This window comes from Thamnophis sirtalis, unplaced genomic scaffold, assembly GCF_051295495.1.
Source record: "Thamnophis sirtalis isolate CommonGarterSnake01/CBP01778 unplaced genomic scaffold, rThaSir2_p1.2 scaffold_9, whole genome shotgun sequence".
Classification (NCBI taxonomy): Eukaryota; Metazoa; Chordata; class Lepidosauria; order Squamata; family Natricidae; genus Thamnophis; species Thamnophis sirtalis.
In genome coordinates this window covers 168,479-184,265 of record NW_028261389.1, presented here as the reverse complement: position 1 = coordinate 184,265, position 15,787 = coordinate 168,479, and the positions used below count along the sequence as shown (strand labels likewise).

Below are 15,787 nucleotides of genomic sequence, written 5' to 3'. Positions count from 1 at the left end.
CTCCCTCCCTCCCGCTTTGAGTGAGCAGCCTGGAGGCCCCGTGGCTGCCACCGCTTTCTGCCTGGTGAGTGGCAGAGAGAGAATCTTGGCCCCCTCCTGGCAAGGGGAAGGCAGATTTACATTGCAAATTCCTGCCCGTGTGGCTTTCAGGTGTGGGATGACTGTTTCTTCCATTCTCACCGGACTAATCTCACCAGAGAGAAGCAAATGGAAACTGTGTCAGAGAAAAACTTTTTTTTCAATCTTGCACATTCAGAGGCAAATTTTCCATTTGACACTAAAATGCAAAACTGCTGATAATCAGCAATGAAATCACCACTAAAAAAACCAGAAATTTTGTTTTGCTCCAGACCAGCCACAAGGTGGTACTGATCTGCTATAGATCAGAGGGGGAAACTCCTTTTAAAGAAATGGGGATGGAATTCAAACTATCGCCATAAACTACAAGATTCTAGGGAAATATTGTAACTTTATGAATACTGAGAAATATACCGTAAGACAGAGTTGATCCCAGCAGAATAAACAAAGATGAAATGTTGATAGCAAGCTGTTTCAGGAAACAACTGGCTGCCTCAGGGACTCTGGGTTTCCCCCCATTCGTACCCCGTTCTTCCCATGGTGCCTCCAGAGCCCTCCTTTGGCTTTAAAAGTCTCCAAACTCCACCCCCCACCCCCCACCCATGGCTGGGATTCTTCAGGGGGGCTTGTGACAAGATGCTGAAGAGGCAATTTTGCCAATTCCTGGGCAGATCCATCCTTTGCAGCCACACACACACACACACACACACACACACAGCCCATCACCAGATCCACCTGTGTCCTCATCCTATGGAATCCATGGGTGGAGCCAGGGCCATGGCCATGCACCTGAAGCATCATTGCCTGTGATAAGCGGAGGGTGCGTTTCCCTGGTTGTAAAGGCCCAGGGCCCCCTCTGCTGCCCTGCCTCCCCCCACCACAGATCCCCTCTTGGCAGGAGAAAGGGAGAGGAGGGACTCGGCAGAGGCTCCCACCTGCCCATCTTCCTCCCGGCCAGCAGGAGCGGCTGGGCTTTCCAGAACCCGGAGGAGGACTGTCTTCTCTAAGGAGCAGCTGGAGGCCATGGAGAGGGGTGAGTCAGAAAGGCATCGAAATTCCAGATAGCTTATGACTGAAAAAGCAAGGGATGATTTAATTTGTTTATAGTTAGCTTAACAAAAGAGGAGTTAAAGCACATATGATGGACGAAGCCAAGTTTCTTTTAGTTTATTTTAGAATATGATTTTTTTTAATATAAATTTTTATTTTTATTACATTATGATACTTAAATATTTATACCCTGTATTTGCTCTGGGAAATCGGGGTGGTGGTGGTGGAGGTTGGGGTGGGGAGATGGGCTCAGGTGGGGAGGGTTGGGGAGGGAGGTAAATATTTATAAAAGTTTTTTAAAATTTTCAATAAAAAAAAAGAAAGGCAATAGCAATAGCAATAGCAGTAGACTTATCTACCGCTTCATAGGCCTTTCAGGCCTCTCTAAGCGGTTTACAGAGAGTCAGCATATTGCCCCCCCCAACAATCTGGGTCCTCATTTTACCCACCTCGGAAGGAGGGAAGGCTGAGTCAACCCTGAGCCGGTGAGATTTGAACCGCTGAACTGCTGATCTAGCAGTAGCCTGCAGTGCTGCATTTAACCACTGCGCCACCTCGGCTCTTTGCATCGAAGGAGGGGGATCCAGGGAGGTGGCGAAGGTTTGAGGGGGGCACTTTAGAAAACCATCTTCTTTTGCTTGATTTCTAATGTTGCCATAGAAGCTCTCCCATAACAGGTAACAAAACACAGCACATTAAAAGAAGGAAATTGATTACTGCAAAGCCACAAAATAAAAATCATTAAAATAATGGCTTTAGGCTAGATTAAAAGAAATGTCCTGATGCCCTCTGACAACCCCCCCCCCCAAAAGAACTGGGTCCTCTCACCTGGAGGCAAAGGCTTCTCTGATAAAGGCTCTTTCCACATGCCCAGGTGCTTCTGGAGAAGGGGGAAGAAGATCTGGCAGCGACTCTCAAACCAGATTAGTTGAATTTTGGGGAAGGGGGGGGGGTGATGGTACTTGGTCATCCAGAAGCATCACCTCAAAGGCAATTTTGGTCCTGTCATCTCAGGAAGAGCTTCATAGACATGTAAAATAGAGCAGCAGCCCTGAGTCCATTTAAGGCAGGGGGTCTCCAAGCGTGGCAGCTTTAAGACTTGAAGATTGGCTGGGAGTTGCAGTCCACAAGCCTTACGGTGGCGAAGCTTGGAGACCCCCTGCCTTTAAGGCATGGAGGATGCATGGGTGATGCAGATGGGAGAGAAGGAAGCTTGCAAGGGATGCCATCACATCACATTTCTGTGGGGCCAAGAGTGATGTGGCGTCCGCAAACCTCAGGCCTTGGCCTTTGCAGCCACTGGGCAGGACAAGGGCCCCTGGCTTGCTCGGGCCCCTGGCTGTCCTTTGACCTGCTCGCTCCCTCTTCCAGCTTTCCAGAGAAGCCAATACCCGGAAGCAGCCGCCCGGGCAGAACTGGCTGGGCAGTCTGGATTGCCTGAAGCCACCCTGAGGGTGAGTCAAGGGAGGCCCCTCCTGCACTGCTGAGCTGGACAAGGCTCTCCTTTGGTTTGGGGGTGGGGGGCACATTTCCCAAGCAGGAAGAAGCCCTCACTGACCCCCTTTGTCTTTATTGGGATTAGGTTTGGTTCTCCAATCGGAGAGCGAGATGGCGACGGGAAGCCACACGGGCACGGCAGGCTGGCTCTGGGCTGACACCTGCAGCCGCAGGTACTTACTTAGGATTGCAACAAAGACCCCCCAATCCTAGAAAGAGGCTGGTGCAGGACCCTACCCATAGGCCCTGTGCCCCTGTCTGGAAAGAGAAGGTGGCACATGGACCCGGGACATGTCAGTTGCCACCAGCTGGCCCCACGGCCAACAGCAACTGTTGGGAGCCTTAATGCCCACCCCAGGTGCTGCCACTGTCTGAGTCAATGCCCGCCTTGGAGGGCAGTGGGTGGGAGGCCGCTTTTACTCTTTGCCCCATCACAGCCTTCAGGGGGACAGCACAGCTCCTCCTCCTCCTCCTCCTCCTCCTCCTCCTCCTCCTCCTCCTCCTCCTCCTCCTCCTCCCTCTCTTCCCAGGGGCTGCGTGTGGATGGAGGCTGCCCACCTGGACACCAAATCTGCAGCCTCCTTGTAGCCCTCTGTGGCTAAGTAGCTGGGCACGAGCCACACCTGCTCCTCCAGCTGTGGATTGCTGACCCTGACGGGGCTGCCCTGGCACCCGATGGTCCTGGGCAAAAGCCCCGGCCCCCTTTCCCTGCCCGCCCTTCCGGCCGCTGCGAGGAGGTCCGGCCAAAGAAGAGGGAAGCGAGCCTCTATTGGGTGCCGTGGAACGAAAGAGCGACGCGGAGCAACCGAAAGGCCGACCGTCTGAGAGGCGGTGGAGTTGAGGCGGGACAGCGGCGAGAGGCCTGAGCAAGTTTTGGGAAAGCGAGGCGGGGATAAAAGGGAGGAGCATTTCTACGCCTGCAGCGGACGGAGGTGCCCGGCTTCCACCATCTGCCATCCGTGGTGGAGCGGGCGATCAACGGCGGCGCGCTCCAGCAGAGGGAAGAGCCGCGCGAGAGCCGCAACCTCCCGGCGCCTCAGCTCCGGCTCTCGGTCCGCGACAAGGAGCCAGCCGCCGTCCTCCGCCGCCCGAGCAGGGGAAGCCCCGCGAAGGGGCCGCAAAGCGCAGCGCTCCGCCGCCTTCTCTCCCGGAAGCAGCAGCCAGCCCAACGCCGCGGGGAGCCTTCGCACCTCCTGGACTGACCGCGAAGCTGGGCGGGGTCCCGCCTTCCCAGACCGCCCGCAGCCGCTCCCGGCTCCCAGGAAAGCCCCCGCACGCGGATCCCCGCAGCGTCCCCCCGGTGGGGCGCCTGAAGCGTTGGCATTTCGGCAGCTCGCTTCCTTCCTTCCAAAAGGAGGCCAGGAGCGCGTCCCGAGGGCCGACCTGCGCGCGGCGTCGCCCCTCCGGGCTGGGGGAAGCGGCGACCTTGGCGCGCGGGGGCTCTCCGCCGGCCTCGCGTCCTCCCTGCAAGGGGCTTCGGTGGGCAGGTCCTCCCAGGGCAGCCTTTTTTTATTTTTTTTATTTTTAAAACAAACAAAACAACACATACAAAAAACTTTCCTCAATTTCGTCAAGCATGTCGTTTGTTTACAAGCTTTTGTGCATCAGTTTTTACAATTAGAAATAAGATCCCTGGTTATCCATCAAACGTAACTCAATGCATCTCTACCATTGAGCATTATGTGTTCAGGTTACTATTAATCATCCATAGAGAATACAATACTTATAATGTGGCATATTCAACTCCAGAGATAGTTTCCCACTGTTAATCCATTTAGTTATTGAATATTTCAATTCATGTAGGTATCAATTATTCATTACATCATCATTAGTCCATTTGACATATAAAAATCTTTCCAGTATAACATGGTCAATACTTACAATTATACATAGAATTCAAATCATCCCACTCATACATTACATTATTGTCCTTTATATATCATGTGATCAAGCACTCTATTTCATAGGAAAAAACTTTCATAGCAATGACTATAACTTTCTGGTAATACATAAATAAACAATTTCATTTCCAGGTTTTTTTGTCTAACCTTATAAAATTGCTCATCCTCCTGTTCTCTAATTTCAAATGTAAGTTTACTCATTTCAGCACATTCCATTATTTTCCGAATAGTTTCCTCCTGTGCTGGTATTTTCTCATTTTTCCAATTTTTTGCAAATACAATTCTAACAGCTGTTAAGACATTTACAATCAAATATTTCAAGTCTTTATTGTATGTTTCTGGTATGATTCCCAATAAACAAAGTTCTGGTTTTAAGTCTATGGGTTTATGTATCATTTTCTCCAACCACATGTGGATTTTAGTCCAATATCTTTTAGCTTCAGTACAAGTCCACCATATGTGGTAGTATGAGCCCGGTGTCTGGTGACATTTCCAGCATTTTTCCGATTTGTTCTTAGACATTCTTGCTATTCTCATTGAGGATAAGTGCCACTTGCAAAACATCTTACACAACTTCTCTTTATATGCAGTTGACATTGTCGTTTTATAGTTTTGAGACCACAGTTTTTGCCATTTTTCTAGGTCAATCCCAGGCCCAATCCACCCCCAAGCTAACATAGTTTCTTTAACTTGTTCTTCCTGTAGCTTAACCTCTAATAGGTAGCCATAAAGTTTTTTAATTACTTTTTCATCAGTACCTGTTAAGATTTTATCTAATTCAGTCATTTTATCATGAAACCCTCCATTTTTCGATCTTCGTTGTATCTAGAATGTATTTGCACATATGAATACCAATTAATTTCATTTCCTTCCTGTTTCAAGTCTTGAATGGATTTAAGTTCACCCTCTGTATTTAATAGTTCAGCATATCTAACTGTTTGTTCCTTTTTGTATATTATTGAGTATGAAAAGGCTTCAGTGGTTGATATCCAGACTGGAATTTTTAAATAATGTAATTTCTTAACCTTCTCCCAGTTTAATAACAGAGCCTCCCTTATATAATGTCTTCTAAAGTAACCATGTGCTTTGGTTCCCTTATACCATAGGAATGCAGGCCATCCCAGCAGCAAGTCGTGACCCAGGGCAGTCTTGACCCGAAGGGAGCCGCTTGGGTTTCTAAGGGACGGAATGAAGAAGCCAAAGACTTCCCTCCTCAGGCAGGGAAAGCAAGCCCATCCCAAGAGACCCTCCGGGGAATTGGGGACAAAAAGCCCTCAACATTCTTTGATTTTGAAGGCCTGAAGGAACATTTGCAGGAAGGTAAAATTGTAGGTTAATTTGAGTGCATGCAGCAGAGGTGGGCTCCTACCAGTTCGCACCTATTCGGTACTAGAACCGGTTGGTCAAATCTACTGAACCGGTTAGAAGAGGTTCCACCAGTGGACCCGGAAAGCCAGCCACACCTACAGAAAAGGTTCCAAAATTTTTTGAAACCCACCACTGACATATGGAATGATGTTTTCTGCTTCCCAACAGCTTATAGTGCAGAAAAGGCCATTTGGTCACCGGAATATGCCAGAATGAGTAAGAATGGGGACTCTTGAATGAATGTTCACTTAGAAAAGGGCTATCTGCAGTTCAAGCGTGAAGTCCAGTTATGCCCAACTGAAATTCTGCCTGATGGGGTTTTCCCAAAAGAGGGAGCCCAAGGTGGGGCTGGCGGTTGCTGTGCAGCGTCCAGAAGGGGATTGGGGGGAGATGAAGGGGGGAGGAGGAAAGGAGGCAGGGCCATTGGAAGAGAAGTAGGAGGAGGCCCATCCAAAGGAGTCCCGAGGGACAGAGGGCAGAGCTAGGGTGGGGCATGGAGAGGCAGGGAAAGAGACGGGGGGGGGGGGAAATGACAGCCGCAGCGAGAGACCCCCAGAGGGAGGAGAGCAACCCAGAGGGAATGAAAGGCCTGGGTGGGGCTGCTGGGAAGGAAAAGGCAGGGGGGGTTCCTTAAGGCATGGAAATTGAGGGTGGGGAGGATCAGATTCTGCCAAACAGAAAAAAACAAGCTAAAGGAGGGGGGGAGGGGAGGGGGGAGGGGACAACTGCCCACAATCCCCTTCCCATGGGAAAAGGGGGAGAAAATTGGCCCTTTCCAATAGCACTCGTAGCCCTTCACCCTCCTTCCCAGGTCAGGAGAGAGGCCCAGCGGCTTCCTGGATGCCCTTCTGCCCCCCGCCCCCCCGCAGTGCTGGGGAAGGCAAAGCCTCTGGGTAGAAGGCAGGGGGCCCTGGCCACACACAGCCCAGGGCTTTCCAAGGCTCAGATGGGATTCTTCCTTCCCTCCTCTGGACCAGCAGCACCCAAGCAGGCCTTAAAGCTGGGCTGGGAAGCGCAAGGCCCCTCTCCCTTCAGACCCCCTGGGGGCTTCCCAGTGTGGCTTCCCAGGCAGAGCAACCAGCCTGGTTTGAATTCGTTTACAGCTCCCTGGAAGCCCCCCCCCCCATGTAACCCCTGGGCGGAGTCCTCTGCCCCCCCTTCCCAAAGTCAGGAGGCGAAAAAGAAAGCACGACAGGGGCCCAAAAGGGGTGAAGCCACTTCATTGGTGCAAAGAGCTCACAAGTGGCTCCCCAGGGGGTTCCGCGTGGAGGGCCCCCCTTTGGCTCATGGGGAGGGCAGCAAGCTCCTCCTCAGCCGCCAGGCAGCCTCCACCGAAGCACCGGGACGGATAGTGGCGGAGCGCCTAGAGGGTGTGTCCAGAGAGACCGACAGCCGCTCGGCTCTTCTTTCAGACAAGGCCTGTGGACAAGGAGGGAAAGTTAGCAATGCCCCACGGGTGAGGGGAGCTGCCCCGGAGGCCCCCAAGAGCATGGAGGGCAGGCCACCCCTTCCTCTCCCTCCACCCCCCACCCACCCCCCGTCCCAGGAACGTCCCTGGCCTTCCTTACCTTTCCTAGGCTAGAACTCCCAAAGGCAGTCAGGGGCGACCTGCTCACTGTCAGCCACCAGGCAGCCGCCCCGGTCTCCCCGCACGTAGTAGCCGTTGGGGGCCACGATGGCCAGCAGGTTGTTCCCCTGGATCTCCAGGTAGAAGTTGAAGGCAAACTTCCCCCAGGGGCTGAAGGTCCTTTCTGGGGTCAGGGACCAGAAGCTCTTTCCTCGGCCTGTGGGAGAGAGGGGGGGGGAGGGAGGGAGGGGAAGGGGCTGGTCTCCTGCCTCCCCCATCCGCAGCAGCAGCCTCCGGCTTCAGGGTGGGGGAGGCGGCAGGAGGGAGGGCATTTCTGCTTGTCCTGAGAGGGCTCCAAAGGAGGCCAGGGGGGCTTCTGAGCAGCCGGGAGCAGCCGGCCTGGCTTCTTTGGGAGGAAGCCCCCCGAGGGTCTCCCTGTGAAGCGGAGGGGGGACCCACCCGTGCTTACTCTGGAGGTGGTAGACGCCGTGCTTGCAAGGCAGGATCTCCACAGGCTCCGGCTCCAGAAGGTTGCCCTGCAGGGTCTCTCGGCAGGGGGAGCTGCCCACGTAGCCGTAGTGCCCTCGGAGCACCAGGAAGGAGCGGTTGGCAAAGCGCAGCACAAACTCCTCGTTGGGCCCTGCGGCAGAAAAGGACTGCGGAGGCTCCCCCTGGCCTTGTGGGGGGGGGGGACGGGAGGGGGCTGGCACGGTGCCCGGTGGGGGGGGGAAGCTCCCACCAGCTCAGCTGCCGGTGCTGCATGTGGGCATCAAACACCCCCCCCCGGCCTACACAGACCCCCCCCCCTCTCAGAAGACGGCTTCAAAGTTTGTTAATGAAAGAACAAATCACTTTATGGGCAGCAAAGTGGGCGGCATATCAATTTAATAAAGACAAACATTGTAAAAAAAAACAACAACCCATTTCTTGTGCTGATGTTTGATTCTGCTTTCTCAATGTACACCTGAATTTTTAATACGGGCAGTCCTCGACCTACGACCACAATTGAGCCCAAATTACCACTGTTAAGGGAGACAGTCATTCAATGTGAGGTTTGCCCCACTTTACAACCTTTTTGTCACAGTTGTTAAGTGAATCATTGCAGTTTTTAAGTTAGTAACCTGGTTGTTAAGTGAATCTGACTTTCCCCAAGGACTTTGCTTGTCAGGAGGTCACAGAAGGGAATCAAGTGACCCCAGGGACACGGCGACCGTCATATATGCGAGTAGCTGCCCGAGATTCCCGTTAAGAGATTCAAATCCAGAGGGCACAGCGGTGGTTGATTGATGGCTGCTGCGTGAGGCGATCTGTGCTGTGATTGGCCGCTGCGGGTGTGGAGGGGGCGGTTCCGTGTTTTCCGCCTTTTTACCTCAGGGCGCTCGCCGGGCTCTCTTCTCTGCTGCCGCTGCCGCTGCAGGTGTGGCGGGATGGAAGACCTGCTTATTCGGGCAAAGCTAGGAGTTCCTGTCAGCGCCTCTGCCCTCCCTTGGATGCCAGCTGCCCAAATTCCCTGCCCCTCTGAAGTTTGACCCCGCGACCCTTGAGATGCAGCAGCGCTTGTCGGGATGGGGGGGGGTCATAAGCCTCTCTTTTCTGTGCTGTTATAACTTTGAACGGTCACTAAACAAACTATCGTAAATCGAGGACTAACTTCCAAGTCCATTAGAAGCTCAGGTGTGGCTGAAGCCACCTGGCAAGCAGAGAGCCTGGAAATGGCGAGGCTGGAGGGGGGGGGGGACGGGTGGGGGGGACGGGACGGACGATTCACAATGAAAGCGGGAGGGAGAATCCTTTATTTATATAAACTGCAAGAAATATTAAAATAGGATGATACCATTAAGATATGTCACTATTTAACAGATTTACAATGATGTGACAGATAGTTAGCATATACATACAGCATATTGTTGTATTGTTTTATATATTCCCTTTTTTATTGTAAGCCGCCAGGAGTCTTCCGAGAGTGGGCGGCATACAAAACTAATAAACTACAACTAACTAACTACATGAATTTAATCCTTGGAATAGATGTTCAAAAGGAAGAAATCATAGGAGTCAATTGAATATATGATTTACAGTCATAATCAGCGTATTAACGTATATTGGGCTGATAACTACTGATTCTATATGTAATTGAAAGCGGTGGTGATGCACAAATGTTTGTCACCAAACGACCTGCTAAATAGATATGTAACTGATGATATTTTTTATGTACATTTTTGTTTTAAAATAAAATAAAAACTTTATTAAAAAAGGAAGGAAGCGGGAGGGGATTCCTCTCCTTCCTGCCTCCCCCTTCAACTGAATCCCACCGGGGTAAGGGCCAGGGGGCACCCTACCAGCTCCCCAGACGGGTCAGAGGAAAAATGCGGGGGGGGGGGGGAAGGCTGGGGGGGGGGGGGCGCTGAGGGTGCCGAGGGCGAGAGGGTGGAATTGGCCGGGGAGGCTGTGTGAGAAGCAGGTTGGGGAGGGTGAGCTGGGGGGGGGCGGCCGGGGGGGGAGGGAGTGGGGCTGGGGCTGCTGGAACCGGAGGGAGTTCGGGGGCCTTCGGGCAGGAGGAAAGACCTTCCCTGGCCAAATTCTCCCCTCCTAAGGCCAAGAGGGGCCTCGGGTGCAGCAGCCGGAAAGGCCATGCAGGTCTGGGCTTGCTTCAAGGCCCAGGTCCTCCTTACCTGGGTGCGTGGCTCGAGCTACCAGCAGCCCCACCGGCAGAGTCCCCAGGTAGCGGCCCCCGGGAGCCCTCAGGAAGACTCTCCCGTAATGCCAGAGCACCTGGAACCTGGTCTCGGCCTCCTTGGCCGCCCCGTTGGCCAGCACGCTCCGGAAGGGTCTCTGGGGAGGGGAGAGGCCACGGTCAGGAGGGGCCATGCGTACCGAAAGCTTTCCAGCAGCCCTGCCCCACTGGAGGGCAGCAGGCAGGATTATGCTCTCCCTCGGAGGGTGGCACCCGAGGACTCGTTCCTGGGTCTGGCCTGGGCCAGGCAGGGCAAGTCCCACTCTGTGAGCAGAGGGAGGGAGAAATTAACGCGTCCCCCCCCCCCCTGTGCCCAGCCAGCAAGAGGAGCCTCTTCCTAGCACGGAAATCCAGGGAAGCCTGGGCAGGGGGGGGGGCTTCTCCACAGATGGGCCAAGTGCTGAGTGGGGGCAGAAGCCACCCCATGGGGGCCAGGCAGGCTCTCCCACAGCTGGCCTCAAAGGTCAGGAAGGGTTCCTCCCACCTCCCCTTAAGACGGCCAAGGAGAGGCCGGAAACAGCCGGGATTATCCTCAGGTTGCCTTGCTCAGCGCCAGGCCCAAGCAGGGCCCTCCAGCTCTAGTCCAGCTGGGGAGGCCCCTCTGCTGCTCTGATGTCTGCTGCTCTGCTCTCCCTTCTCAGCCCAGCCCAGCTCCCCCCCCCCCCGCATGACCCAGGCTGACTCCCTGGGGGTGTCGCAAGTGGGGGCGTCTCCCACTTCCTGGTGTTTGGTGGGTGGCTGCCCAGAGCCCAGTGCTGGATCTCCCTGCTCATCCCCCTCCCTGGGGGTTTCACCCTGACCTCCCACTTGCTGTGGGGATGGGGCAGCCGGGGGGGGGGGCAAGGGGACTGACCTGAGCCAGGTACTTCTGATGGACACCTTTTAACTGCACCGTTTGGGTGCTGGGGTCCATTTCAAAGAGGAAGGTGGACATTGGGCTCAGCTGCTTAGGGCCAGCGTAGACCTCGGAGTCTGAGGGGGGAGAGCGAGAGCGAGTGAGAATCGTAAGGGGAAGGAGGGGCTTTGCTCATCGGCTGCTCGGCTTGTTCCAGAAGCAGCTGGGAACAAGAAGCTCCCCTCCTCCTCAGGAAAAAGGCTGGGGCCAGTTCAGAGAATGGGGCCAGAATAGCTGTCCTTACTCATTTGTTTATTACATCTCCATGCTGCCCACCTCACTGATAAGAGCTGCACTGGGTGGCTTACAATATAATGTTAGCAAGGGCTAAAAGAAAACCCCAATTAGGACAACTGGATAGATAAGTTAAAGGTTAAAAACTAAGATGACGGGCAGCCTGTGGGTGCAATTCTCCTCTATCCCAATATAGCAGACTTCTGATAGGGCCCCAGGCCAGATTTTCAGGCTCTTCCAGAAGGACAGGGGTGCGGAGGAGGACCTCCCCTCTGATGGAAGAATATTCCAAAGGATGGGGGCCACAGCAGAAAAGGCCCTTCTCCCGGACCCTGCCAACTGAAATTCCTTGGCCAATGGAATCCGAAGTAGGCCCTTTCTGCCAGTGCAGGAGGCGACCCCCTTGGATGAGGCAGTTTCTCAGACAGCCTGGGTTTGATGAGCAGTGGTGTCCCATGGGCCATCCGAGAGGCCCCATGAAACGCCCACCTCGCTGCATTCTCTACCAGCTGCAGCTGCCAAACCCTCCTCACGGGCAGCTCCCCGGCATGCAGGGAGGCAATGATGACAGCCGAGGCGTTTCTGAGGTCCCAGCAGCCAAACCCACGGCAGAGCCTTTGGGGGCAGGAGAGCCCTCCTCCTATCCTCACCTGAATTCTGAAGGGGCTCAGGTTTGTAGTGACCTGGACAGGTAAGGGTGGGACGAGTCTCTGTTCTCCGGGCAGCTGCTTATTTCCTGGGCTGGAAAAGCAGGGATTTACTTGCCAGAAATGATGCTGACGAATCTATTGGCTCTCGTTCTCAGACTGACCCATGGTGGGCACCGCTTGATGACAAACCACTCCTCGTCCTCCTCTGGGTGGTCCCCAAGGCAGAGGAGCCCCCGGCTGCCCTGCGGGTATAAGATGTGGCCCTCCATGTCCGTGAGGGAGGCCAGGCAGCCGGGCTTCAGGTTCAGGTGGAAGGCCGTCTCCGTGGAGGGCACCGTGGCCAGCTTCTCTGCCCTGGAGACAAACTGGTGGGTGGAGGTCTCCAAGTGGCAGGTCCCCTTCCGGAACCGCAGGAGGAAGCCGCATTCCTCCAGATAGGGCACGGGCGCATCCACCCAGACCCGATTCAGTTCCGGGTCGGTCCGGGCGTAGAGCTGGCTGCTGGGGTTGAAGAGGACCACGTGCATGTGCTCAGCCAGCTGGGGCATCCACAGGTGGTGAGCAGTCAGCCTGCGGGCCACACAGAAGACGTCCTCCCCATCAGACTCCAGGAACTTCTGGCTCTCCAGCTGCTGGAGGGTCCAGGCCCCACTCGGATGGACCTCCAGCAGAAACCGGCTGTGTTTCTGGGCCACCGGCTGTCCACAACGCACCGTGCCATCTGCTTCCGCCAGGAGGGGCTGCCCTTGGTGCCCAACCAGTGCCACCACGTCCTGCTTCCCTTGCTCTGTGGTCACCCACAGCTTCCAGGTCTGGGAGAGCAAAAGTGGCCAGTCACCGGCCCCGCTGAGCAGCCGGGCAAAGCCCAATCGCTCTCCCCTTGTGGGGGGTCTGCTTTTGAGGGGGGGGGGACAAGCAGGCAGGTGACCTGGCTCCTCCTCCCAACCAGCTCAGCTCCACGGAAGCCCAGAGGGAGGGTCCCCTTCCCTGCAGCTCCTTGGGGAAGCCGGCCTCACGGTGCTGCTTGGGTGGGACTCTTCCAGCTCTACACCCCAAAATTGACCCAGGAGCCTCCAGGGTCTTCTGCGGAGCCCCTCCGCCTGTTGAGAGGCCTGCCAGCAGCAAGGCTCTCCCTACCGCGAGGGTGGGCTGCGGGTGGGGGCGGGGAGGGACAAACGTCAAGGCATCCATAGGATAAGGAGTGGAAAGCAGCCGTCTCCCCCCAATTCAAAATAATTAAATTCAACCCCCTTTTAACTCCCCCGGTGGACGTTGGAGGGAAAGGGGGCCACTGCCAGGCAGGGAGCAAGCATTGCTGCCAGGGAGGCTGCCCCCCTCCCACTGGCTGAAGGAGCTCAGTCCTTCCCTCCGCCCCCAATTCCTTCACTCCGTACCTGCTTCTTTCCCAGCGAGCTCCCCAAGACGCTGACACCGTCCCCATAGCACTCGCAGGTGAGGTACCCCCCCGTCCAGTTGACGAGCCCAATCTGCATGAGGGAGAGCCGAGCGGGAGTGGCAGATTCCCCTCCCACCCCCGTCCCCGGGTCTCACTTGGTGCAGGCTCTGGCGCTCCGGGTCGCCCTTCCCAGCGTTCCAGGGCTAGAAGCCCCTGGCAGCTCTGCCCTTTGTGACCTCCTGGTTACCTCACAATGCGGGCACTGAAGAGCCGCCTGGCTTCCCACTGCCCTCCTCCGCACTCCCAAACGGGATGCCCTCCCTCCCAGTGCAGCCCCTCCCCCCTCCCCAGAACCCCCAGGCTCCTTAGCCGGCTTGCACTCTTGGGGGGGCGGCCGTGGGGCGGAGGTGGCAGGGCAGCATCATTCGGTGATTCTGCTGTGGGTCAGGGGGGCAAATCGGGAGTTGTGGCCAGGCGGCCCTGGGGGGCCTGGAATGGAACCCAAAGGTCCTGGATGCTTGCAGAGAAGGCCTGAGTTCTCTCACGGGAGTCTGGCAGGCTGCCCAACCGACCCTCCCACTTGGGGCTCTCCGGGAATTCAGAAAATGGGCAAACTCAGCAACTGGACGGGGTGGAGTGGGGGTGAGCGATGCGCCCAGGAGGCTTCCTGTTGTTGTTTTTTGCAAATTTTTTATTTTATTTTTAAACATAAAAAAAGCAACATAAATCCCCCCCCCGCATCCATTACATACAGCCTGTCGTTTGGTTACAAGTGTTTTTGCATCCATATTCTCAATTACATTTACAATCACAGATTTTCCATCTACTATAACTAAATACCTCACTTTCATTGTGCAGCGTATATTCAATTATGATTAATATTTTTTTTTCTTTTCAATAATCCTAATTCCCTTACATTCTTGATTGTCTGTTTAATAACAATATACCTTTATATAATCCCTTATCCCATTCTGAATATTTTTTACAATATAAAAAAGATTTACCAACTATTTATATTTATATATCACTGTTTTCAATTGTGTATAATCCCACCAATCATCTATCGAGTATGCTTCATTATTGTCTTTGTACATCTTATATTCGAACAAAGATGTTATTCCTTCATTTTTCAACAAGGTATTCTAAATAATCACTTCATATATATATATACCAATTTTTAATTACTTCCTTATTAAACTTATTTATCAATAACAAGATATCTTTATAATATATACTTAGAGTTATACATTATATCACCAATCCTCTATCAAGTATACAGTTATACTTATACATTTTAATATAAAAAGTTCTAAATTATTCAATTCATATATATATATATATATATATATATATATATATATATATATATATATATATATATATATATATATATATATATATATATATCAGTCTTTCATTGTATCGTTATTGATCTATTTTACAGCATAATTGTATTATCACTTAACTCCTTCAATTAAAATATAAGTAAAACATGCCATTCCAACAGTAAATCATGACCTTCTACATTCAATAATCTAGAGTTTTTTAGTGTTATCCACTCTTTAATCCACATCAAATTTGCTGCTTGGTAATGTAACTCCCAATCAGGTAAGACCAATCCTCCTCTAGTTCTAGCACATCTTGTAACAATTTGAGTTTTATTCTTGCTTTTTTCCCTTGCCAAATAAACTTCAAGACTATTTTATTTAGGTCTTGAAAAAAGTCCTTACCCAATCTGATTGGGGTTGTCTGGAACAGGTATAAAATTCTGGGTAAAATGTTCATTTTAATTGTAGAGATTCTTCCTATCATTGATAGTTGTGGGTTTTCCCATTTCATCAAGTCAGTCTCCCAATTGGTTGATTTAGTCTAGTATAATTGTCCTCCTTGAGGGTGCTGCAATCTAGGTGATAAATAAATCCCCCGATATTTAACCTTGCTTGCAGCCTTGCCAGGAGGCTTCTGGGGAGACACGCGGGTCCTTTTCTCGCTGGAACTTCCACAGCTATCCCGCCTGGCGGCCCTTCGACTACCTGAAGCTGGCGACGGGGTCCCCTCCGAAGGCTCTCCAGCGCTGCTTCAGCCAGCCCTGCGCTTCCAGCCTTCCTCGTCCTCAGCTTCCATTCCCACCGCGGGATCCCCCGAGACCCCCACGCCTACTTCCCACCTCCTGCCCCCCAGGAGAGCCGCCCACCTCCTGCCCGAGACGCCGCCCGAGCCCCGGAATCCCAGCCCCCTCGGCCCTTCTGCGCCCGCAGCGATGCTGCCCAGGCTCCGGCGCCTTCTCCGTCCTCCTGGCCCCCGCAGCGCCTCGGAGGGGGACTCTCTGCGGGTCACATTCCGGCTCGCCCGGGGCTTCCTGGAAGGTCGGACGCAACACCGGAGGGAGAAGCGCTGGCCCAGCCGGGAGCGCATCT

The 15,787-nt window shown here is 53.5% G+C and overlaps 2 protein-coding genes across 2 annotated transcripts in view; one reads left to right on the top strand and one right to left on the bottom strand.

Annotated features, from left to right (window-relative positions):
* The window catches only part of LRRC4 (leucine rich repeat containing 4), a 52,591-nt gene extending 46,461 nt beyond the window's left edge, over nt 1-6,130 (top strand). The window contains 3 exon segments of the mRNA XM_087722482.1: nt 2,500-2,582; nt 5,633-5,846; nt 6,063-6,130. Of these exon segments, the coding sequence (XP_087578608.1) occupies nt 2,500-2,582; nt 5,633-5,846; nt 6,063-6,130 (365 nt within the window).
* Nucleotides 6,131-7,472: 1,342 nt separating this feature from the next.
* Nucleotides 7,473-13,467, bottom strand: FSCN3 (fascin actin-bundling protein 3). Its single transcript, XM_014058187.2, has 6 exons — nt 13,369-13,467; nt 12,090-12,786; nt 11,049-11,167; nt 10,134-10,293; nt 7,931-8,101; nt 7,473-7,678 (listed from the first exon to the last, which is right to left on the bottom strand). The coding sequence occupies exons 1-6, from the start codon at nt 13,465-13,467 to the stop codon at nt 7,473-7,475; spliced, it is 1,452 nt and encodes a 483-aa protein (XP_013913662.2).
* Between the last annotated feature and the right edge of the window lie 2,320 nt (nt 13,468-15,787).